This window comes from Pan paniscus, chromosome 2, assembly GCF_029289425.2.
Source record: "Pan paniscus chromosome 2, NHGRI_mPanPan1-v2.0_pri, whole genome shotgun sequence".
In the NCBI taxonomy this organism is placed as follows: domain Eukaryota; kingdom Metazoa; phylum Chordata; class Mammalia; order Primates; family Hominidae; genus Pan; species Pan paniscus.
The window spans coordinates 64,549,775-64,575,287 of record NC_085926.1 but is presented as its reverse complement, the minus strand read 5'-3'; the positions used below and the strand labels follow the sequence as shown (position 1 = coordinate 64,575,287).

Below are 25,513 nucleotides of genomic sequence, written 5' to 3'. Positions count from 1 at the left end.
TTGAATGAAAATAAATTTTCAGCTTATTTACATAATGTAATAAACTTGACTTTATCAAGTAATTGTGGGAGTGGGGAATAAACCTCATCTGGGGATGGGAAATAAACACCACTATAAAGAAACCACTAAGATTTGAATGCTTTGCTTGTTTTAAGTTTGTTGATGCAGGTATTGCATTGATTATGCATCAGGGAACTGGAATCCAAGGCATTCGTTCTTTTAAGAAAATAAATTCTTAAGCATAAGAGTCTCACATTTTAAGAACTATTTCTAAGTTCAACTAATATTGAGTTTTTCTGTCTCTATTGGCAAGTATTAAGAGGCATAAACTTTAAAGGAAAAGGGAAAATGTGATAAATTAATGGAATAGACTCCATAGGCTTTTATTCCAACTTTTATATGATGCAAGTCTACATGCTTCTGTCTGACTCACTTATTTCTGAAATCAAGATGAACTAGTGAAGGGAATTTCTCTCTCAATGCTAAATTAATTACATGCATCAATTTTGTGATTGGGGATAGTCATCCAGAGAGAGGGAAGGTGACCCTTCTGAGGTTGTCACCCAGTAGATAATTGCCTGAGCTGAGAATGGCATGTGGGTCACAGAATTGGTGTTTCTGGATTTAGGAAATACTTCCTATTTTTTTTCCACTCCTTCTGGCTAAGCCAAGAATGGCAAATATGTGCTCATGCTGCTGCATTCCCTTCCAGGCCCATAAGGACGTTGGCAATCCTTCATAGCCTTCTCACAGGCGGAACCTGGATTAATTTAAGAACCCTTTTGTGCCTGGCTTTTCAGGAAGCCAGTACCAATCAATTGGTGTTGGCATGAAGCTTGAAACTATTTGCCATCTCTGAGTTATGCCAGTAGAATTGGCATGCTTCTGGTTTCCATGCATACCACTACCTTTCATGGGTTTTATTGTGCACAAACTTTGCATGCCTTTAGAATGATATACCTACGCAGGTATATAATTTGTCACCCTGATCCAAAAAAGGGAAGATGCCAAGACCCATAGTGAGCCTCTTATTAGAAAGCTCTTGGCTTCAGTTTTTGACACTTCCCTGACTCTTTATATTCACGTTATCATAAGCTGCCAAATTCTTGACTCTATAAGTTGCCCTTTAACAGCTTATTAGGAATTCCAACTACTGTATTCCAGCACCAACTACAGCTTATTCAGAGCCTCTGCAATTCCTAAAAGTACACTTAAACCAAATACATGGGCCAGCCCGCATCTTTTAAAATACATTTTATGCCTTTACACTTCGTATTCAGTTGGGTGAGAATTATATTTTAATCTACACTCTATCTTGAATTGTCTTACATTTTATTCTGCTTACCAGGGTTCAGGTTCTTATCCAAAATGAAGTTAAATTTTTTTCTCTTAGATAGTTGCATTCCTGAAGCAATTAGAACAGCATGATCCCTTGGTGTTTATTGACATTCTCATCATTGTCTCATTGGCTTTAGGTTTAACATGCCTCATGATGACAACAACAAATGTAAAGAAGAAGGAGTTAAGAGTCCCCAGCATGTCATGGCTCCAACACTGAACTTCTACACCAACCCCTGGATGTGGTCAAAGTGTAGTCGAAAATATATCACTGAGTTTTTAGAGTAAGACTTGAACATTCTTTTAGCACAAACTTCTAGTGCCTGGCCTACACGTAGTGAACTAATTGTGGGAAAGACAATATAAAGTCAAACATTCCTTTTGAGTTATTTTTGTTGACATTCCTTGGAGAAGGCAAAAAAAAAAAAAAAATGTTCTCTGACATCTGTGTAGTTCATATCCTTGACAGAGTTTAGAAGATTACAGACTGAGCTAAAGAAAAGGTTGGAGTCTTAAAGAGGATGTGGAAATGTTGCTTCATTTTGGGTAAAGTTTTGAGATTTGTTCAGACATTGTGAGAGGGACTATGAATGTGATTTCTTAATGAAGGCCACAGGTATTTATGCACTTCTAATGTAGTAATTTGGGCCTGAAAAGGGGTGGGGTAGTGAGATGATCCCAAAGCAGATTCCGTGGATGAGTGGAAATTACAGCAGCTCCCACATTGTTGAATTGAGGACATTGTCTCTCTGCGTCACTCTTCCTCTCCCCCTCTTCCCTCTCCCTTTTCTCTTTTTTCCCATTTCCTTTCTTTTCTTGTTTTGTTTTTTAAGCTTCCTGCTAGGCTGCTCAAAGATCCAATTACATTATACAATGCCCCTGTGTCACAGATTTATTGCTCTTCTCGCTCAGAAGTATGAAAGGTTAAGTGATTGTCCCAGAGTCACTGGGTGTATATTTCTGCAACCACAGGGAAGAGGAGGCTTTATTAATCAGAACTCAATGGGTGTGAATTTTCCGGGAGAGGTGTTTGCTGAAAACGGAAAGAACCAGAGGGTTGCTGTTTTTCTTTTTAACCAGATGGTGTAAGGTGTTTTCTTTCTATGAGTCATTGATTCGCTCATGCATCCCTTCAGCAAACATTTACTAATCACCTGTTGTCATGGACAGGGCCCTGTGCTTTGATGAAAAAGACACTATCTTTGCCCTTAGAAAGCTTACAGTCTATTGGGAAAGATAGTCAAACATAAACAGATAATTGCTGTGAAGTGTGATCAACGTTGTAACAGGTGTATATTTCCTACTGGCTATGTTGTATTCATTGCATGTGGTTCTACAAAGTAAACAGCAAAAATGTAACTTCAGCATCTGGATTTAATCTTGGATGTAAAGAATAAAGCACATGTTAAAAAGTAACTGTCCTCTCTACCATTACAATGGTGGGGTGGCCTTTACTGTTACCTGGGGGAGACCTTGACAGCCACCGTTCTCACCATCTGTGTGTTTCTGTGTGTTTCCATAGCACTGGTTATGGCGAGTGTTTGCTTAACGAACCTGAATCCAGACCCTACCCTTTGCCTGTCCAACTGCCAGGCATCCTTTACAACGTGAATAAACAATGTGAATTGATTTTTGGACCAGGTTCTCAGGTGTGCCCATATATGGTAAGTGTAGGAGGGCCACTTCTGCCCTCATCTACTGATTCTGCACTTCTTTTTATTCATAGTTTTCCATTGCATTCTAACTCGACTATAAACTACCCAAGGAAAAGCTGAGAGTAAAATTGCATATTAGTGATCATAATAATTATGAGGATGACACAACAGTACTACTGCTCAGTGTTAAATAGTGCTTTACCTGCACTTTCTCATTTCATCCTCGTGACAGTCCAAAAGGAAGATGCCATCATCACTTTCATTTTACAAGTGAAAGTGAGGCTCAGAGGCAGCAAGGTTACGGAGTTGGGAATTACAGAGCTCAGCTTTTTTCTCTCCTTGTTGCCTTTAATGCCCTTCGACTTGTCCAGGTGACCTAAATTATAGGGACTCTTCTAGATTCGGAAGAGCTAATTCATGAGACAAACATGTTTCTGTGTTTTAGCTTGTCAAGGTAGCATCCTGTGACCACCTGGGGCTTGAAATCATTTCTGGTGGGGCCTCAGCTGGGGTGGCTGTGTGATAGTTTTGCTGCATGTGTTGTGGATGTTTGGGCCAGTGATAACATCTAGCAGTTATCCGGTTGCAGATGAGCAGAACTGTGTTTCTATGGGGTGGCCCATTCTGTCTCTTTGGGGTGGCGTATGTGTGTTTCTTTTGCTGGGAGTGTCTTCAGAGATTGCCTGGTGAATTGAGAAGTACAATAGTATTCCATGGAAATAATAACAAAATTTTGAGTAAACTTGATTCATGGCAATATTTGTTTTTGTGTTATTCATGATAGGAAAAATTAGGAGTCATTGAAATGCCAAGCAAAAGAAAGGTTAAATTATAGGGTCTCCCTTTTATAGCAATTGAAAATGATCTACATCTGGGAACATGCTCCTGCTATAATTTTAAGTTAAGATAACAAGATAAACAATTTTATAAAGTATGATCTCAATTCTAAAAGGGGAGAAAAAGCTACAGAAAAGACTGCGTAGTTTGAAACTTTTTCTATTTAAAAAAATAAACTTTTAATACTTGTGCAACTTTTCTACTATAAGTGTGGTTTATTTTAATAATTAGGAAAGATAAAAAATCTTTTAAAATTGTGCCCTGAAATAGAGCTAAATATAGCAAATGGAATAAATCTAAAAAACAGAGTGTTCAGAGGAGGAAGAAAGCAAGTTGTAAGATATGTCAGTATGGTGCAGTTGTAAAGCTTAAATGCTGTCTATTACTGGAGATTTATATGCATTTGTAGTAAAAGTGTTGGAAATGATGAAGTGATGAACACTGCTCAGGACTGTGGTCACTTCTGGTAAGAAAAGGAAGGGAAAGGAACCTAGGATGAGTACATAGGGCCTTCAGCTGTGTCTGTGAAGTTTTCTTTCCTTAGCTTGGTGGTGGGTACATGGGTATCCATTACCAGGGATAGAAATGTGTTTTATGGGCTGCTGTCTATATTTTAGCATTTATCATACCAAGAAAAGAATTTCCTTCCCCACTTACCCTATGTCATTGGCGAAACATTAGTTGAAAGCAAGCTTTGCTTTGTTTGATACTGCCAAATAAATCACTTGTCACTCAATTGCCATTTCATTGAATTGAGCAGATGCAGTGTAGACGGCTCTGGTGCAATAACGTCAATGGAGTACACAAAGGCTGCCGGACTCAGCACACACCCTGGGCCGATGGGACGGAGTGCGAGCCTGGAAAGGCAAGTAATGCCCTGTTCTGTCCTTCTGTCTTAGGGCAGAAATGTGCAAGATTTTGGGTGTATGATCAGACACCGATGTTTAGAATATAAGACAATGCAGTCTGTTTTAGCATGCATAATATTTTTTAGAGGACAGACGTTTTGAAGTTAGACAATTAAAAATTGTGAAACTTAGATTATAGCATAATGCTGATACCAGAGAATATACCTATCATTATTGCTTCAATATTAAGACATTCTGTCAACTTAAGACTTTCTCTTATTTAAACATTTCTAAAATTACAGTGTGCCTATGGGAACATTTAATGCGAGATTGTGTTTCTTTTTCTTCTCTTTTGGGGATGGCACTGGAAAGCTATTGGTAAGTTGATGGAACAGTTTAGAATCAAGGAAATATAGAAATATAGTACATCTATTGCAGGTACTACTATGATACCAGGCTTTTGCCAACCGGTGTTATTCCCTTTAAGGAGCTATAATGTCATTCAGGATATATCCAAATCCAAGTTCTCATGAGCTGGTTATAATTGTTCCTAGTGATTTGTTAATAGATAAACAAAATCTGCTACTTTTGTGGCCCAATGGTAACAGTGTCTCATGCACCTAGGAGTACGATTAACTTAACCTTCTGTACCTAGTGTGCATCTAGAAAAATTGGTGACATGTTAGTGATACCATCATCAGCCCAAAAATTTGGTTACAAAAAGTTTTAGATATAAATCCTGATTTAAAAAAAAATACACATGGAAATTGGCATTCTATCTGTAACTTACCAAGGATACAATCTCTGAATGATATTTCTGAGTGTTTTGTTATCCTTATATATATTTTTCCCTTTTTTCTCTCCTCTTTCCATTGTCCACCTTACTTACTTTTAATAATTTATTCTCATCTCATTTCCTTTTCCTCCGCTTTACCTTATAGAATTGGTAGGACCCAGAATGTTTCTGTGGAAGAGGTCCTAAGAGATGATGGAACTTAATTCCCTGTTCCCTGATCTTATAGACAAGAAACTTCTCAGTTTCTTGTCTCACAATGAGTAACTTGTCCACAGTCACTCAGATCATTTGGTGCAGCCCCTCCCCACCCTCATTTCCTCTACTGCTTTGTCTGAAGGGGCAGCAGGGCCTACTGGAGTGGCCCTAACTCAAGCTCACTGAGCTCCTCCAGTTTCTGCTGGTCAAAGAGGAAGACTAGTGGTTTTTTCAGTGTTAAAGGATCCTGAGGATATGAAAGTTTAAAAATATAAAGTCCAATGCGAAAATAAAAACTTATAATGAAGATACTTTTGTATTTGACTTAAATTGGCAACAGAGTCAGCTCATGTTCTCATTTCTCTGTGGCTGGGACCTCATCAGTTGAGAATACAGCTTTCCTCAATAGCAACCTAACACAAAGTTTATACGGATACAAGCGTAATAGCTTCTAGAGCTTTCATTGGTTTAAAGGGAAATATATCTCTTTGGCCAAAGAGTGAATCTTTGCAAGACATGTAACTTAGTGGATTGGTGGCCACAAAATCATATTTTGGTCTAAGAATCCATGGCAGCCATTAAAAATTGAATATGACACTCATTCTTACAAAATCAAGATGTGGCCTCAGAGTCCTTCTAAACACAAAGACCCAAACAACTGCTACCAGTTGGTAGGAGATGACAATAAACATGATACCTATTTGACAACTTGGTTAGTTGGCTTGGGTTAGAACCAGCCCATTATATGACTTAAATTGAATCTGTTTGATCTCAGTGAAATCACTGGTATTTAGTTGTGGTTCTTAACCTGATGGATCCACCCACTATGTCTATTTCTGACACATGTTATTGCTGCAAAAGAAACACAACAACGAAAAATTTTCAATCATGTGATGAAATGACTTGCATTTAGTAAAACTGTCATGAACGTGCTGTCAAGCTCCAGATAGCAGTATGGTTACCCAACCAATTCTGGAATGCAGAATAACTTGGAGGATGTCAATTGTGTCTTTTCCCAATCTTCTGTTTTTGCAGAAGAGGAGGGATCGTAGGGTAATCTTCTATCTTGTGAGGGATGGGGAGCTTCGGGAGAGCTTTCAGCAGACCCTGCTCCTGCTAAACACAAGCAAGTGGGTGTGCTTGTAGCAAGAGCAGGAGCCTTCAAGGCATTCCCAAGGCAGGCTCAGGATGCTTTTGGAGAAGAACTGTGCAGAGAAAATGATAGGCCCATTTTTAGTTGTTTTAGAAAAGTGGCCATGTCTAGCAGCTTTTATTAAAGATGTGGATATATATAAATATCCTGAAAAGTATTTACACATTCTAGAAATGCCAAAGAAGGTGAATATGTTGGCATAGAAATTCTCTGAGTGTTTTGCTTTGTTTCTTTTTCATAGAGTTGCCAGTATGTGCCTTTTCTCTATATGCTAGCACATTCTGCCTCCCTTGGCTGCTGGGTTAATGTTTTTTCTTTCTTTTTCTTCTTTCTGTTCTGTTCCTGCAGCAGTAATCTGTCTTGGGCTGCTGACACAATGTTATTTTGATGAATGACTCACTAATGTCTCTTTATTTTCTCCACTCTCTTAAGTCCTTTAGCATTTTCCTTTTAACCTTATTTGTGAGTCTGAGGTTTGAAACTCTTTTGTTTCAAGTTTCATTTGGACAAAATCAACCTCCAAGTCCCCATTCCAACCTCTTAAAAAGATACATTTCTATAAAATATTATTTAAATGGTTTTGGACATTTTAAACAAAGGCTGACTTTAGTTTGGCTCTTATTTCACCAGCCACTTAATGTTTTGTTATAATGTAATAGTAATTTTGCTATGTGATTATTATCTGTAGAATTTGCCTGGTAAAATAGATTATCTTGGTGCATGTTTCCCAAACAGACCCCATTCCCAGCATCTGTCATATCAGACACTTTTCATATTCCTCGGAAGTTCTTCCTTTCTTTTGGACACCTGTCAATGGTCATATTACTGAGAAATATTTAGTTTCCATATCAGTTTTGAATTAGAAGTTTTCTTTTAAAAAGCAACTATGAGGACATTTGAGTGCAGTGCTAGATGGTAGCGCTCTGATAAACCTACCCCCTTGTTTTGTTCTGAGGTTTATAGTAATGCTTAATGAGAAGAGTGGTCATTTGGAATTTGCTCTTGTGTGGAAGTAAAATCTATAGAATAAAGAGATCCAGAAACTGAAGTCTGAAGTGTTAAGAGGGAAAAAATGTATTTCCAGAAAACTCCTTAGTTTTGTCCTCAAGGTACAAAATGGCTGTGGTTGCTCCAGCCATGGAGTCTGACTTCCCCACAGAATGAAGCCAAAGAGTTCAAAGGGCCTCTTCAGGAATCCTACCCAGTGGATTCTGCTTACATCTCTCTGACCACCTCTATCCGTAGGGAAACTTTGGAAAATATAGGTTCTATTGCCAAGATAAAGGGGAGGATGGATATTGAGTGAATAATCTGGAGTCTCAGTCTTACCTAGCCATCTCATTAATCTTACTTTTGGTGAAAACTTCAGTCCTTATTTAGATGTCGGAAATTGTCCCCTTTGCTCACAGTTAAGAGGCAGCATGTGTCCCAGTTAAGAGTATGCACTGTTAAGTCTTGTCTATATTTCAGTACCATTCCTGCCTCTTTGTGATGTTTGGCATCAACTCCTCTGTCCCTTCATTTTCTTTTCGTAAAAATGGAAGTAATAATAGTACCTACTTCATAGTGTGTTGTGAGGACTAAGTTTGTATATATAATGCTTAGAACAGTGCCTGACAAATATTAAGTGCAGTGTACACGTTTGCCATTATCATTGCCACTGTTATTTAAGTGGGGTCCCCTATGTGCTAAGTTGTATACTAAGTATGTTACATACTTTGTCCCATGTTATACTCCAAATAATTTTGGCCAGTAGGGTCCCCATTTTTTGATTGTGGAAACAGACTTTAAGGACTCACCCAAGGCCACAGAGTTGTTTTGTAAAAGAGTTACCAGTCCCAGTGAGACCTGTTGTATTTTGTTAAGTTTTGTCTGTCTAGAACTGCTGTGTCCAATATGGTGGCCACCAGCCACGTGTGGGTATGTTAAAATGTCGACATGAACTGAGATGTGCTTAGGTATAAAATACATCCCAGGATTTGAAGACTTAGTATGAAAAAAAAAAGCATTAAAAAATCTAATTAGTAGGCCAGGTGTGGTGACTCATGCCTGTAATCCCAGCACTTTGGGAGGCCAAGGAGGGCAGATTGCTTGAGTCTAGGAGTTTGAGATTAGCCTGGGCAACATACTAAGACCCCCACCCCTAACTGTCTCTATAAAAGATAAAAAAATTTAGCTGAGCATGGTGGCATACACCTGTGGTCCCAGCTACTTGGGAGGCTGAGGTGGGAGGATCACTTGAGCCTGGGACGTTGAGGCTGCAGTGAGCCATGATTGCACCACTGCACTCCAGCCTGGGTGAGAGAGGAAGACTCTGTCTCAAAAAAAAAAAAAAAAAAATTCTTGAGTAATGTTATGTTGACTACATGTAGAAATAACAATGTGTTAGATAGATTGGGCTAAATAAAATATATTAAAATTAATTTAAGTTTTTTATTAGTTTTTTATGTGACTTTAGAAATTCTTAAATTATATATGTGGTTCGTGTTCTGTGTCTACTGGACAGAGGTACTCTAGACAAAGCCGTCCATCTGTTCATTTATTTTTATATGTATATTTTCTAAGAAATGTTCACAACCACTGTAAAGACAAATATGAAGTGATTTCCAGAGAGTGATGTAGTCCCCACTGCCTCAGTGCGCATTTCATGGGTCCTGAGTCACCCAGGGTTCAGACGCAGAACATCTTAAGCCTCAGCCAAACAGCCCAGGGAAAGGGACGTGCCCTCAGATACTGTAAGAGGATAATTACAAGGGAGGAGGCCAGGCAGACTGGAGAAAGCTTAATTGCACTGTTTAAATAATTGTTTACCAAGCCTTGTGTGGGGGTGGGGCCTGCTATTCCCACTGAGACCTTCACCTACCTCTTCTTTTTCCACCTTCCCTGCATACTGCCCCACCCCCTGGCCTTCAAACCTCTCTGCCTCTCCCCTCTTGGTGGCTGTGTCCTCCCTGGGGATAAATCACGACAGCCGCCACCAGCTCCGCTTCAGAGATCTGAGCGAGCCGCGGGGCGTCACCCTCCTGTGGCCACTGCCGCCACTTTTCCTTTGTCCACTGCTCAGTGACCTCGGCTTTGTGTCAGGGCTTCACACCCCAACAATGGCAGAGGGTCGGAATGGCTTCTCTCCTCCCTTGTCCTGCTGAGGAGTTTTATTTTGTTTTATTATTATTTTTTAAACGTCATGGCCTTCTTCCTGCTCCAGTCTGGAGAATCTGAAACCGCTAGTAACAAACAAGTCATAAAGTTTAGGGCTCTCTGTAGTGTGTCCGTTTTGCTTTCGTCTCATCCTGACGGCTTTCCTGGAGTGTGTTTATAGGAATCATGTAACTCGCTTTTTTTTCCCCCCTCTCCAATATAATTAAAATTGGGAGCAATAAAGCATTATAGTTTACCAGACTTGTAACTTCTCTAGGCCTTGTTGATGGAAATTCACTATGCAAATCTTATAACTCATTTTTGCCCTGTCTATAACCACCCTTCCCATTTCCACTCCTGGTTTTTCCAAGTAAACTAATTGAGCAGTTTGAAGCTTGCCATTGGAGTTACCCTGTCAGCCTGGAGCCAGTCACTGGCCAGTTTTATTCAAGCAAGCTGTAAAGGAAGACCCAGCCTAAAATCACTAAGTGTGAGATTAAAATCCCTATAGTTTCCATTATTCATATAGATGATGAACCTGCAGCATTTCAAACCCACACATGGAAAAGAATTACAGTATGGTGTGTTTAAAAGGACAGCCAGTCCTGTAACAACTCACAGCGCCAAGTCTCCCTCACTATTCCCCTTATTAAATACAGCACTGCAAGTATGGATTTTGTGTTCCCAAAGAAATGGATGTCCCCGTGACAGATGGATCCTGGGGAAGTTGGAGTCCCTTTGGAACCTGCTCCAGAACATGTGGAGGGGGCATCAAAACAGCCATTCGAGAGTGCAACAGACCAGAGTAAGTCCTAGAATGTATAACTGTTATTACTGCCATGGCAGGAACATGAAATTCCTAAAGGGAATAATTTGGTGGATGAAGAGCACATTCCAACTTAGAGAGCTAGAAAGAACGTAAACTTCAAGGGCTGCTTAGACCCACGGTACCCAAAGTCTATTCCCAGGCACTTCCCCCTGTGTTATTGTTTACTCTCAAGATCCTTTGTTATTCAAAGTTTTATCTACCAAACAGATGATGGTTTTGTGGTCGGTCTGTTTCCTAGTGTTGACAATCAGGCAGGTCTCACTCTCCCTGCTACACTCAGAGCTTAACAATGAGAACACATGGACACAGGAAGGGGAACATCACACTCTGGGGACTGTTGTGGGGTGGGGGGCGGGGGGAGGGATAGCATTAGGAGATATACCTAATGCTAAATGACGAGTTAATGGGTGCAGCACACCAGCAGGGCACATGTATACATATGTAACTAACCTGCACATTGTGCACGTGTACCCTAAAATTTATAGTAATAATAAAAAATAAAAATAAAAAAACAACAAAAAAGCAAAAACAAAACAAAACAAAACAAAAAGCAGGCAAAAAAAAAAAGATAGCACACTAATGGAGTGACTAGATAGATTTTCACATGGAAACAAAAAAATTGGACATTTTCATCCAGTTTGTAGACTAATATATTCCTTCTAGTTAGACCTCAAGGGACCTGGGACCCCAAATCAAGAATTACTTTTTATTTTTTTTCTTTTTTTCCCACCAATAATGTGTTCTGTGATAAGGAATTACTTTTTTAATCAATCTAGTTGTATTACAGGTGAGACAGCTGAGGTCCCCATCCCACAACCTGACATTTTACAGATTGGGAGTCTCTTGCCTTTCAGAATAATTCTCATTGTGTGACCATGGCAACCTCTACCAGCCTAACCTTGTTAGGACTGACATGTTTAAATAAAGTCCATGGACTTTTTTCCCAGCATTTGTCATAGCAGACATGGGCGGGGTGGAGGGTGGGGGAAGGTTGTTTATAGATAATAAATTGCTATCTTCATTATAAAAAATGACATCCAATTTTACATGGATCTAAGACATACATAGTTGAAAAGGAATAGAAAATAATAGGTAAGTAAAAGTAAGTAATAGTTTGTATGGCACTTCCTCAGACTTGCCATGGAACCTATTTAGGCTGGGAACCAAGAAGTCTATAGGAACAATTTTTTGATGTAAAAACCAACAACCATTTTTAAGACCCCAGCTGCTTTGGGATTTTGTAAAATGATTTCCCCTAGCAGTCTCATTTATTTTTAATAGCTTAGATCACGGATAGCAAACTCTATTGTACTGAGAAGCAAACAGGTGAAGTAAAGGAACTAAGTAGGTTGGGGTAATACAATAGTTGTATTGTAGAGACCAAGTGCAGGGCACTACTCAGGTCTGGCTGATTGTTCGGCAGTAAGAAAAGAGTCTAATATTGGCAAAGCTTCCGAATCTTTTCTATGAAAAATCTGAATTGTGTGAATCAAAAAGAATATAGCTGTAGGCAACTGGTTTGCAAGCCCTGGTCTCAGTACTCTGTACTACAAATCACAGATGATGATTAATTAACTTATTTTTGTTCATAACCCAACCTTATTTCATGTCCATGTAGTGGTCAATAAGGAAGATAACTAAAGGGCTGTGAGATACAGACTCTGTTCCATAAAACTAACACTGTAGCTATGTATAAAAATGAATAAGCCTTAGCTTTTCTATATAGCCTATATTTTGAATTAGTTTTTTAAATATTAGTATAAATATAGATCATGCTTCAAAAAATTCAGACACAAACATATAGAATATTTTAGAAGTTGTCACACTATTCCTACTTCCTGCCTACTCCCCGTGAGAAATAATCACTGAAAAGTAATTCAGTGTGTGTCATTTCAGACTTTTCAGATTGTGGATGTAAATACATATTATATGAAATAAGTACCACATAATATAAAATAAGTATCATATAATATAAAAGAAGGCTGGTACTGCTTTTTAAACTCAGCTATACATCCTTGTTGCTTGTATTGTTGAAGCTTTAAAAGAAAACCTTGTATCGTAACAACTAATATGATGAATTTTTTACATATTAAAAACTATTTGGTGGCTACATTGAGCAAAGTTATTAGTTTATAGTAAATGCTGTCATGAGGGTATGGATATTGCAAACAGTGACCACTTATAAGCACTTTAAACATTTTTGACTCAAGGATATTCCATTCAAAAGAAGTGTTTGGCCTTTTTTTAAAATAATACTTTCTTAAGTCTTGAGCAATTCTAGAAGTAATGTGAAAAGTGGAGAGAGATAAATCACTCCATAATTGGAATGGGCTAGACAAAGAAAATCACCCAGTGTAAAGATCTCAGCAGAAAAGGACCTTGAGCTTCAAAGTGCAACAAAGATCCTCACATTCAGAAGTTAAGAACCGATCATTAAAGACCTCAATTAGAGGTCCTTGTCCCTGCTGTTTGCTATGGGAGGTTTTTTTTTTTTTTTTTTTAAAAAAAAAAAAAAAAAAACAACAATCCACCTACTTGAGTGTCAGCACTGACATCATTTCATTAAAACTCCTCCAAGTTATTTGCACTTTAGGATGTCCCTGTTAATTGAGGAAGGAGACTGCCTCTGAATACGGAGGTTACAATGGCTCTGGGGGAGTCAATCTGAAAAGAGAAAGGAACACAGAAGAGGGAAAATCAGATCCAAATCTCAGTTTAAAAGCTTGTTCAGAGAAATTCACAGAGCAGATGGTTCATTATGTAGAACGTAGAAGTGGTTGCTGTCATGCTTCTCAAGGAGTTTGAGGGGAACAGCTGCCCCCCTCACTGGGAATATGCCTTTTGTCAGTTCGACGAGCCCTTACAATATAATGGAGAGCTCTGTTTTTAGAATCCAAGGTACAAGGTATGTCTCTATTAAGGACACTGGATTTTTTTTTTCTTTTTTCACAATATTTATCTGATTCAAGAGTGTATTTATTTAGCATCCAGAGACTTTATAGTATATTCTTAAGAGTTTTTTTCCCCCTGAAAGCGTAAAAGCCAAAAAAGATAAGTAGCCTTGCCATGTACATGAGATTATGCTCTACTCCATGAACAAGCTGTAGAGACCATATGCTTTCTAATTTTGGTCACAAGATATTTTGGTCTCAACTGGTATATATGGTGTTACAGGTGGGACCCTCGTATTTTGTCTTTAAGTGCTTTATTTTTTTAATTTCAATTTTGATCCATGCCCTACAGATAAGATGATCATAGTTCTGGTTTGCAAGGACAGTCCCTCGTTCTATCTGTTGCCCTGAAGGAATTATTAATAGCTCCCATTTTCACTCTCAGAACGTTCTTGATTGGGCAATTAATTATATGGTCACCCAGCCTATAAGACATGTGTAATAGAGTAAAATTTAAAATCAGAACCTCCAAAACATAGCTTAACAGTACCAAAACCAGACTGAGCTTTGGAACTAGAAGATGTATTTTCAGGCTTTTGGGCCCTATACTTGTTTTGTGCTCAAAATTTGGCTCAGAGCTTCCTTGTGGCTGAAACAAAATGGTACGTAGAATTGTTACAGTCCATCAAAAACAAAAATCGTGTCAGTTCCTTAGGAAAGGCACAGCATTTTCTTTTTCCAGTGCTTCTATTTTACTTTCAAATTAGGAGATAGGTTAAAATTTAAAAATAATAAACTCATAGATTTGAGGGAAAAAAGATTGTGAACTAGATATTTCCCCCTTAGGCTCTCTCCATAGCAACTGCTTATGAAATCTTACTTTAAAAACATATTCAAGACATATGTCTATTTCATCCAAAAAAATGAATTTCTCATTTGGCTGTAAGGAATTACAGCAAGGCTTTTTTTGAGGCACTCAGTTTGGATGAAGTTGTTTCGAAATGTTGAGAATTGGTTACTGTGGAAGAGCCATTAACTAATGAATAAATAAAAGAATCCAGTTTCATAGACTGCCCCATTTGGAAAGATCATTAAAGATGGGCTGGTACAGCTCCCACCCCATCCCATCTAATCTTTGAATAGCCTTTCAGCATTCTTCATAATTGGCCATCAGGCCCCTTCTTAAAAACCTCCAGGCGCAGGAATCACACTACCTTCTGGGGCTGCCTGTTGTATCTTTAGAAATGTCTTGTGCCGACCCTAAATCTGACTACCCTAATTCATCGTACCTAGACGTAGAAGTTGATTTCTGTTCAAACCCTTTTGCAGACCAAAGTTTAGCTTTCCTTGAGGATAGACTGTACCTGTGATGACCTCTGCAAAAATTTCTTTATAGCTTTGGTATGCATCATCTTGAATTTCCTTTCTATGTATTAACAGGCATGGCTGTGTAATATGTGCTTGAAAGAAAGATCCAATTTGGCTGTGCAGAATAGTAATTACTCTAGCAATTTCCTTAAACCCTTCCTATCCCTATTTGACATGCAATATTTTAAAAGGATCTTAATAGTTGGGAAGTGTGGTTACTATTTTTTAAAGCTATGTTTCCTATTATTTTCAATATTTGCCTACTATAAAAAATACTGCTATTCAGCTAAATAATTAAATTATAAAATGATTCTTTTCCATGCTGAAAGATGAGTTTGGTTGGCTGAAGCTTTCTCTATTACATAGTCCATGTACATCAGGCAGCAATCACATTGTCTAGGAGAGAGGAAACATATGTAGTTTAGAAGGCCAATTTACATTTGTTAAAGTCATGTCAATAATTAAGGAACAAATTGTAACCTGCCTTTACATAAAAGCAAATCCACTTGCAGACCAACTTTTGATATGGAAAGAGGCCTGTCTTAAGGGAGACAGCCTGGAAGAGAGGCCAGGTCTTGAGCTTCTGTTCAGGGAGAGTTGGGTTGGGCTCCCCTCTCAGCAAAGTCAGTGACAGAATTTGGAACGTAGGACAGTGACACAAGAATAGTCCAGGGATCAGGAAACCTTTTCCATCAGGGCCAAATAGTAAATACTTTAAGCTTTGAGGTTTATGTGGTCTCCATCACAATTACTCAACCTTACTGATACACGGAGAAACAAACATAGACAACGTGGGTGTGGCTGTGTTCCAATAAATCTTTATTTATGGACACTGAAATTTGAATTTCCCATAGTTCACGTGTGTCCCAAAATCTTCTTCTTTGTAAAAATTTTTTTCAATTACTTTAAAATGTAAAACTTATTCTTAGCTCACAAACCATGCAAAAATCAGTGGCGGGCTGGGTTTGGCCCACAGGATGGTAGTTTGCCAAATCTTGTAATAGCTAAACTTTTATTAATCACTTACTGTGAGCCACACTTTGTGCAAGTGCTTTGAATGTATTAATCTAGTTAACCCTCACTACAGCTTTATGAAATAGATATTAGTATCATCTCCCTTTTACAGATAAGCAAACGGAGGCTTGGCAAGATTAAGCAACTTGCCTAATATTGCATCATTATTAAGAGGCATAGCTGGGATTCAAACCCTCTGTTTCCAGAGTCCATGTTTCTAACCATCAGGAGTATTGCCTCTCACATACAATATTTTTTGTGTGTTTATAAAAAATGTTTTTTATAAAAATAAATCCCAAAATACTACTTGCCATGTTATAGTGGTCATCAAAGCAAGCAAAGGTGGAAACTGTTACCATCTGAAGGGAAGCCACCTATAAATAATAACTATTTGCAGTCCGAAGAACTACTGCATTTGATAAATTTCAAGAATCAGCTAAGACGTGTCATATAAGAGAACAAAAAAAAATCAATTTAAAAAACTTTGTGTTCAAAGGGAAAGAAGTATGAATTACTTTCAGGCAATAAATAAATGATTGATCCACCATAGTCAGCTGGGACATCTAAAAAGATTCCAGAAAGATAATTTCAACTGGAGGAAAAATTGAAGGGGGTCTTCCTTGTAGCACATTTGAAACAAGTTTTACCTGAGCAGGTATACAGTCCTGATCTATTATTCATGGGTAATCTGTGATATTTTATGCATGAGACTGGGATGCCTTGGTACTGAGAAAAGGGCTTGGATCTAGGAAACCCATTCTGCATCTCTAAATGGCACCAAAAAAGAAAAGAAAAAAAAAAGACTCTGAAACACAGCATATGGATAATGTAGCAGACGTGCACAGAGAAGAGTCTGGGAGACTTGGATTCCAGTCCTGACTCTGCTCCTTTGTTAGCTGTGTGACCTTTGGGCAAAGTACTTCTCTAAACGTCCTGTCACTTGGTATAAAAGCACCTCATCTTCCCTAGCCTTGGACAAGATATGAAGGAGATTTCCCAGTTTGAATGAATAGTGCAGATATACAGTATATGGGCTTAATTGTGCTTAATGCAGAAACAGACAGACGTAGACACGACTGTGTTATGTGCCATTTTGCATCCCTAGATGCAGTCTTCCTTATGATAAATAATGGTGAATGTTGGTCAGACTTCTTGCTAAGTTCCTCAGAGTCACAACAAGCCTTTTAAGTACACAGCATCATCTCTGTTTTACATGTGAAGATAGAGGCCAGGAAGGTGAGACAGCTTACACAAAGTCACCCTCCCCAGCTTGTAACTGCAAAGCTGGTGCTCTTACTTAATGTTGCAAATCTTTGATCGAGCAAGTACGTTTATAACAGTATCAGGACAAGCTTCTCTAGGAGGGCCTTTGTGGCACCTGGGCACGCTGCAGGAGCACTGAGTCCTGCCTCGGTGCTCAGAGTGGGTGCTCAAGCCAACTGCAGAATTGGATCAGATTAGATTGGGCAGTATTGACATGAAGTATCATAGTAGGTAACATTTTATGGCATCTACTATGTGCACTTATTGTAAAGAAGGGGAAAAATTGAAACTCAGGAAGACTGAGAACTTAGTCTAGGGCCACACAGTGAGGATAGGGCCAGATTGGAACCAAGATCCAACTCTAGAGCTCTTTCTACCTCTCATTCTATATTTCGTGAGTGGGGATATATTTCTCATTCCCCAAAACTCCTGTTTCAAACAAACCAGCCAAAAACCCATTTTTTATAGTCCGGATTACTCTGAAAGATTGATTCTAAAGGAAAAAAGGTGAAAAATGTCCTTTCAGTTGCAGGGGTGTCCTAGGGCAGTTGTGAAACCCGAGCTGTTTCAGCCCTGGGTGAGTGAGCCCCAACGTCCTACGATTCTGTGATCTTCCTGTTTCCTTGATGAATTTGGCATGCTGCTGACTGCTGGTAGATGTGTTGTATAATTTACTCTCTGGATCACATCTGGAATATACATACACAGGGTTGCATGCGGAGATTAAATTTGCACTGTGATGCTTTGCAAGGCTTATGCCATACACTCGTCACACAAAAGCTAATGAAACCAGTATGCTCTTTCCTGCTTCTCCTCTTAAGTTAGTCAAAATATGAACACATTCCCATTATTCCATTGTATTTGTGAAACAAAAAAGCAAAAACAATGGTTGTCTGGAGAGAGGGAGTAGAGGGACAGAATGAATGGAGGTGTGAGGGAACAAGTTTATGATGGTCTCCTGTGAATATGTCAAGGTACAAAAGGAAGATAGGGAGCATTCCAAACTACTCTTGGGTACGTTTCACCTTCTACATTTTAAACATTGAAGCACCGTGAATGTTGGGAAGAAAAGGAACAAAAAGTGGCCTAATAGATTCAGATTCAGGCTTCGTATCTCATACTTTAAGCTATACATTCTAACATTTATTCTCACAACAGCCTACAAGATAGCTACATCCCATTTTGCAAATATAAGGGAAGATTGCGGAGGCCAAGTGACTTACCCAAGGTTATACACATCATGGTATTGAAGGCAGGATGAAAAACCAGGATTCAGAGCTCTTGCCCATTCCTCTGTCATTTGCCACCCTAGATTTACTTCTCTAGAAGACAGGAAGTCATGAATGAGGGAGTGATGTTCAGAGGAATACATGATAATACAGTGTGTGTGCTCTTCACATTTTTTTTTCAGACCAAAAAATGGTGGAAAATACTGTGTAGGACGTAGAATGAAATTTAAGTCCTGCAACACGGAGCCATGTCTCAAGCAGAAGCGAGACTTCCGAGATGAACAGTGTGCTCACTTTGACGGGAAGCATTTTAACATCAACGGTCTGCTTCCCAATGTGCGCTGGGTCCCTAAATACAGTGGAAGTAAGTGTGTCTGGTGTATCTGTTCACCGTTGGCTGGCCGGCACTGAGGCCAGGCACAAAAGTCAAGTTGTATTGTTTCTCCTCTCTAGTTCTGATGAAGGACCGGTGCAAGTTGTTCTGCAGAGTGGCAGGGAACACAGCCTACTATCAGCTTCGAGACAGAGTGATAGACGGAACTCCTTGTGGCCAGGACACAAATGATATCTGTGTCCAGGGCCTTTGCCGGGTAAGTCCTAGATGGTGTCTTCTTCACTGTGTTTTCCCGCTGCCAACCTGTGACTTGTGGCTTCCTAGATAGAATAGCAACTGCTAGTATCTGTGCACTATTGCCAGGGCAGCGGTTCTCAAAGTATGGCCCCAGGATCAGCAACAGCATCAATATCACTTTTTTCTGATGCATGTAGTGCCAAAGTTTGGGAGCCGTTGCCCTGGATTTTTCTTGACATTTTCAGTCTCTGTGGGGGTCTTGCACAAAACCTCTCCTTAAAAATTTATTGTAACAATTTACACCCACACTCCTTTGCTATAACCTCAATGCTTAAGCAAATGTTTCCCAAATGCTTCCTGACAGCAAATTTTTTAGATTGAATAGCTGAGGTTGAGAAATATGTCAGGAAGAAGAGCTGGCCTCACTCAAGTTTCTCTCTGCATTTTTAACCACGATCATTTTTACCTGAGACATTCCTGTTAATTAATTATTCTTGAAAAGGAAATTGAGAAACTTCTGGGAAACAGCAAAACATCAGAGCAGTGATTTCTCAGGGGCTAGATACCATTTCACAGTTCTCGTTAGTCAAAAATTATTCCTAACCGGGTTGGGCTCTGAGATGATGCCTCTGGTTGTTTTTTTTTTTTTTTTTTTTGCCTGTGGTCCAAAGGCATATTGGAGTTCCTGGTTGGAAGGATTTGATTGAAAGAGCCCCTAAGGGCATCACCCACTGACTAATAGCTTATATTGCAGATTTCCTTATCTGTCCATTTCACAGCAACACATTGAGTTTTTCCTCAAAGATTAGTTCACACAAATGAACAAAACGGACAAGAATGTGGACTCTGTTCTTCTGGTCTTCTGGTCATTGTCAGTGTATGTTTCAGAGTTCAGTGTACATGGCTGCATTGTGTTAATATGAGGAGAAATTCAGCAGGCCACTCGATGGAGCCTCAGGCCTCAAAATGGAGGCCCATGGTCATACTTTGGCTGGCATTCATAGCCAATATTTAAACATATGGGATTTTACATAAAGTCAATTTTTCCAGCTTCTTTGGAAAATTGGGAAAAAATGTCAACACTGGGCTCCCATTCCCTCATAGCAGCAATAGTCTGGAGTGGACAGCAGCTACTCCCTTAAGGTGGGGCATGAGCTCTTTAATTAGATACAGTTCTCACCTATTCCCTTTTTTTTTCATTCCTAAGTAATTTTTTAAAAAATTACTGTGCTTACTTACAGACTAGTGCTTTTCAAACTTTTATCTGTAGATGAAGCACCTGAGGAATCCTATTAAAATGCCGACTCTGATCCAATAGATCTGGGTGGGTCCTGAAATTCTGCATTCCTGACCACATCAAAGGTGCCCATGGCTGCTGGTCCAAGGACCACATTTTAAATAGCAAGGCAGTATATAATTTCAGTTTTCAACCTTTCCAAGTTTTAAAGGACTTGACTTTCTCGTCATTTTTAGGGCACACGATTAAAAGAAACACATTATTTGCCATTTTATAATCTCTATAATACTTACATTTATTTCAAATCTTTTCTTTTTAAAAGCAAGCTGGATGCGATCATGTTTTAAACTCAAAAGCCCGGCGAGATAAATGTGGGGTTTGTGGTGGCGATAATTCTTCATGCAAAACAGTGGCAGGAACATTTAATACAGTACATTATGGTAAGAATCTGCTCCTAAGAACCATGCGAAGGAATATGGTCAAAGTTTGAAAATTGTTAACCACATGTAATATGCAAAAATATTAATGTCGAGCATAAAAATCAGTCTCGTTACGGTGGATTATCCATCGACTAGAAGGCACCTAATAGAATTATATGAGAATTATATTCTATTCCTTTGTTGTCCACTTTTTATTCCATACTTAGAGAAAGTGAACCATTCTGTGGAGTACTGAATTTCTGCTAAATTCTTTTCAGGTTACAATACTGTGGTCCGAATTCCAGCTGGTGCTACCAATATTGATGTGCGGCAGCACAGTTTCTCAGGGGAAACAGACGATGACAACTACTTAGGTGAGATGGGATGCCTCACTACTTGCGAGTTCTGGTTCTATGGAGCAGTGGCCAGATACTACTTCCTTCCTTCTCTGGCATGCAGAGGGAGAGCTTTCAGATGTCATGGATTTTCATAAAATAAGTGGCTCTCAAAATTCACCATTGTATTTCTCCCTCATACATACGCCCTCAGAGTATTGATTGAAAAGTTGTGTAGCTGCACTATTTGATATCAAGGGATTTACTCTGGATCTTAAAAAATACAAAGGCCCCAAGTCAAGTTTTGAAAGTACTTATCCTCTAAGTTTAGCATAAAGTCCTTGCTCTCATTGAGTCTTTTCAAAAAGCTGTCCTGTGGGGAACTGACTTGCAAATGTTTTATTAGAAGCGTTACTTGACTTAATTTTTATGTTTTCAGCTCTAACCAGTAGCAGACCACTGGTAGACTTATTCAGTATTTCATTATGCCTGTTCGTTGCAAAAGGTTCTATGGTGACATGTATTTTTCTCAAGTCATTACTAGAATAGCAATACTATACAGATTTTTTATCCTCTTCTCACTGAACCTAGGTGCATGATTAATTCGTATCTATTCCTTATATTTAAACCACAACATACCGATGACCCTGTGTTGATTTTCAACAGTTTGCTCAGCCCAGTCCCATCTTATTTTATTATTTATTTATTTTTAATTTAAAGTTCTGGAGTATATGTGCAAGATGTGCGGGTTTGTTACATAGGTAAACATGTGCCATGGTGATTTGCTGTACCTGTCAACCCCTCACCTAGGTATTAAGCCCAGCATGCATTAGCTATTTTTCCTGATGCTCTCCCTTGCCCACACATCCTGTATCCCACAAGCCCCATTGTGTGTTGTTCCCTTCCCTGTATTTTTGGGACAGGGTCTCACTCTGTCACCGAGGCTGGAGTGCAGTGGTGTGATCACAGCTCACTGCAGCTTCAACCTCCCAGGCTCAAGTGATCCTCCCACCTCAGCCTGAGTAGCTGGGACTATAGGCACTCACCACTATGCACAGCTAGTCGTTTTTTATTTATTTTTATTTCTTATTTATAGAGATGATGTCTCACTATGTTGCCCAGGCTGGGCTTGAACTCCTGGCCTCAAGCGATCTTCCTGCCTTGGCCTCCCAAAGTGCTGAGATTCCAGGCATGAGCCACCATGCCCAGCCCAGTCTCACTGTAATTTGTTTTTCTGTAAATTGCTGTAAGTGATTGTGAAATTTGCCTAATTGCCATTTAAAAGAAAGAGGACATGGAGAGTAGAGTCATGACTGAAAGGGATTTAACTGATCACCTTACACAAAACTCTTCCCAGCCGTGAAGAGCAGCATGGCTTACACTCAGATCTGGAATAAATTAGAGCTGTCTTGCTGGGCAGTCAATCTTTAAAAGCAATGAATGTACTTTCTTTATTGTAATATCCAGGCAGGAACTCTATTTATTCATCTGAATTCAACCTGTATAGAGGCCCTTAGTCTAAGCATTTGGACATATTCAGCTGGTAAATGAGTATTTGTTGAATTGAATTAAAGTCTATATCTCTGTTTTGGAATGTCTACATGAAGCTGCATAGATAGACAGTGAGCCTTCAGCTAAGCATGCTAATCAAGTATGATATTTATACATGACTCCATTATGGCATTTGCTATCACTATTCATTCAGTCACTCACTCACTTATTTAATATGTGCCAGGCACTGTTCTAGGCACAATGAGCAAAACAGATAAAAAAAAATCTGTGTCTTCTTGGATGTTACTTTTTAGTGGGACAATAAACAATAGGCAATAAACAGTAACCTGATAGATAAGAAAACTCCATAGTGTTATAGTGATAAGTGCTGCTAGAAATCAGAGCAGCCTAAGGCAAATCGGGATACCAAGGGTGAGATGTGGACAGTAGAGTTGAAATGTTTGAATCATAGAGCAAGATAATAAGCTATTTAGGGGAAGAGCATTCCAGGCAAAGGGAATAGCCATTGCAAAGTCCTTGAAGTAGGGAAGACGGAGGCAGTGTGGCTGTTGCCAAGTGAGCACAGAGGACACTCCTAGGTAAGGTTAAACAAGACTAGGTCATACATGACCATATAACCATTCTAAGAACTTTGGCTTGGACTCAGAGACATCAGGAGCCACTGGAGGTTTTGAGCTGAGGAATGACGTCTTACTGCATTTATGTTTTTAAAGGAGCACTCTGGCTGGTACATTGAGAAGAGATGGTGGGGGAAGTGTGTACAGGACAGAAGCGGTGCCATTGATTAGGAAATCCTTGCAGTAATCCGGGAGAGAGATGCTGGTGGCTTGGCCCCAATGGGAGCGGTGAAAGTGGCAGTATGTAGTTAGATTCTGGTTATCTTTTGAAGTTGGAACCAATATGATTTGTTGATGGATTGAACATAGTGTGTGAGTTAAAGGTACAAAGGAGTTAAAAGTACACAAGACTAAAGGTACAAAGGAATCTCAAAACTCCAAGGTCAAAACCTGAGCAATGGGAAGGATGAAGTTGTCATCAACTGAGATGACAAGACTAGTTACATATTTATTATACGACCACTAGTGTTTTAAAGTTAGGGCAGGGTCTTTACATCTTCAGCTACTGATATGAAGCCTGCATATGATTGGTACAAAGCAGATGATTGCTGAATTGTTGAACAGCCATTGTCAATGCTGTCTTTAATGACTACCTACTGTGCGCTTAATGGAGAATGGGGTTACCTTGAAAATGTACATTCACCTCTTCTTTCAAGGGCCGTAAAGCCTTACTTGGAATTAATTACTCAATCACTACATCAGCTTTTCACTACCCCAAACATCCAAATGAGTGACAACTTTATAAGACAATTAACAAAGTTCTTGGAGGACTGTTTTCAAATTATTTTTGGGGGAAATCCATTTCTCCTTGCACAGCTGCAGAATGGGGCAAGTATTTTTCTTTGTACACTTGGTTATAAATTTGAGCATGTGGCTGCAGTGTCCTTACTACTTCCTAATTAAATCAAACAGCATTGCATGCAGCCTGCTTTATAAATTAATTTCCTAAGACCTGAAGGCCATGTTGAGTTGCTCCTTTCTTCTCTTCGAAAGAGAGAAGGATTCTCTGCTATTCTTCTTTCTTGGAAAAACAATCTCCCTCCAAGTAGTGGCCTCAATTCAAGTCAACTTAATCAATGCACATCAAGCGCCTGAATTCAGGGAGGGCCTCCTGATAACCTTTTATTATTCAGTGGAGGTTTCTTAATCTCCTTGTAAAGAATGAAAACAAAATTAAAGAAGATTTGTCATCTGAGACAGGCAATCTGAGCCAGTTATGACACTTTAGTGGAATAGAATGGGAAAGTCACCTGTTGGCATAAGGAAGTCTCTCTAGAAGCAAATGAAAAGTGTGCAAGCCTACATTGCAAGTCACAGTCCACTGAGTGTGAAAGTCGAGACCTCAGAGCCTTTGAACCTCTTGGTGGTTACTCAACAAGTTAGGAAGAATTTGATGTTGTCATCAAGTCTGGCATGTGTAAATATTTACTCTTGGCTTGAGGGAAGATGCAGCAAATGCACTGAGAAGGTTTTACAACCCACACTGAGTCTCGAGTTGAGTCCAGTCACAGCTGTTCCATTGCTAAGCAATATTCATCCTTATCCCTTATGTTTTTTTTCAGTGTCAGCCAAGCCATACTTTTCTGTGTATTCTAGGAGGGAGAAATTTCCAGGAGAGAGGGCCTTTTGTAGCAACCCAGCTCTGATGGGTGCAATGGAAGGGAAACCAACCCAGGAAATTAGCTCCCTTAATCGCATTAGTGGGAGGTTGGGCATTAGGCTCTTGTTTTCAGGAAACTATTTGTTTCACAAAGTACCAAAGCAGAAAGCCTTCCTGTCAAAGGTCATCCTTTCACATGGACCCCTTCCTCCTGTTGAGCTAAAGCCAAGTTGTACCCAGGGCCACCATGTTCGTATCTCTTTAGAAGAAAAAGTAGCCATTTCTGTGATACTTATTTGTCTCCAGTACACTTAGCTCTTGATTAATTGTGGCAATGGGAAGATGGGAATCGATGCAGTGCAAGATAAAATAGGATTTTTTTTTCATCTGATGATTTTAAGGATGTCTGGGGCCAAACCATTTATCACGGCAGATCGTAAGGGGAATCCGATATCATTTGTGCTCCTCTCTTTCTCCCTGCTCACATCTACTGGAATAAAGAATATGCATGGAAGGGTGAAATACCCTGAGTCAGCAAAGCATGAAAGGAAACCTGGAGACATTGGAAAAGACCCCCCAAATTAACCCAGAATAGACTATCACTCTTTGCATATGATCACAGTGGATTATCACTTGATTTACAGAACCTGCATCTGACGTTTTATTTC

At 39.3% G+C, this 25,513-nt stretch overlaps 1 protein-coding gene across 3 annotated transcripts in view; it reads left to right on the top strand.

Moving 5' to 3' along the window:
- Positions 1-25,513, top strand: part of ADAMTS9 (ADAM metallopeptidase with thrombospondin type 1 motif 9) — a 175,637-nt gene that overhangs the window by 35,637 nt on the left and 114,487 nt on the right. For all 3 annotated transcript variants that reach the window (XM_003811598.6, XM_063602800.1, XM_003811597.5), the window contains 8 exons: positions 1,476-1,622; positions 2,861-3,002; positions 4,591-4,695; positions 10,620-10,765; positions 18,737-18,918; positions 19,008-19,144; positions 20,685-20,802; positions 21,060-21,155. In XM_003811598.6, coding sequence (XP_003811646.2) covers positions 1,476-1,622; positions 2,861-3,002; positions 4,591-4,695; positions 10,620-10,765; positions 18,737-18,918; positions 19,008-19,144; positions 20,685-20,802; positions 21,060-21,155 — 1,073 coding nt within the window. The remainder of the gene's footprint in view (positions 1-1,475; positions 1,623-2,860; positions 3,003-4,590; positions 4,696-10,619; positions 10,766-18,736; positions 18,919-19,007; positions 19,145-20,684; positions 20,803-21,059; positions 21,156-25,513) is intronic.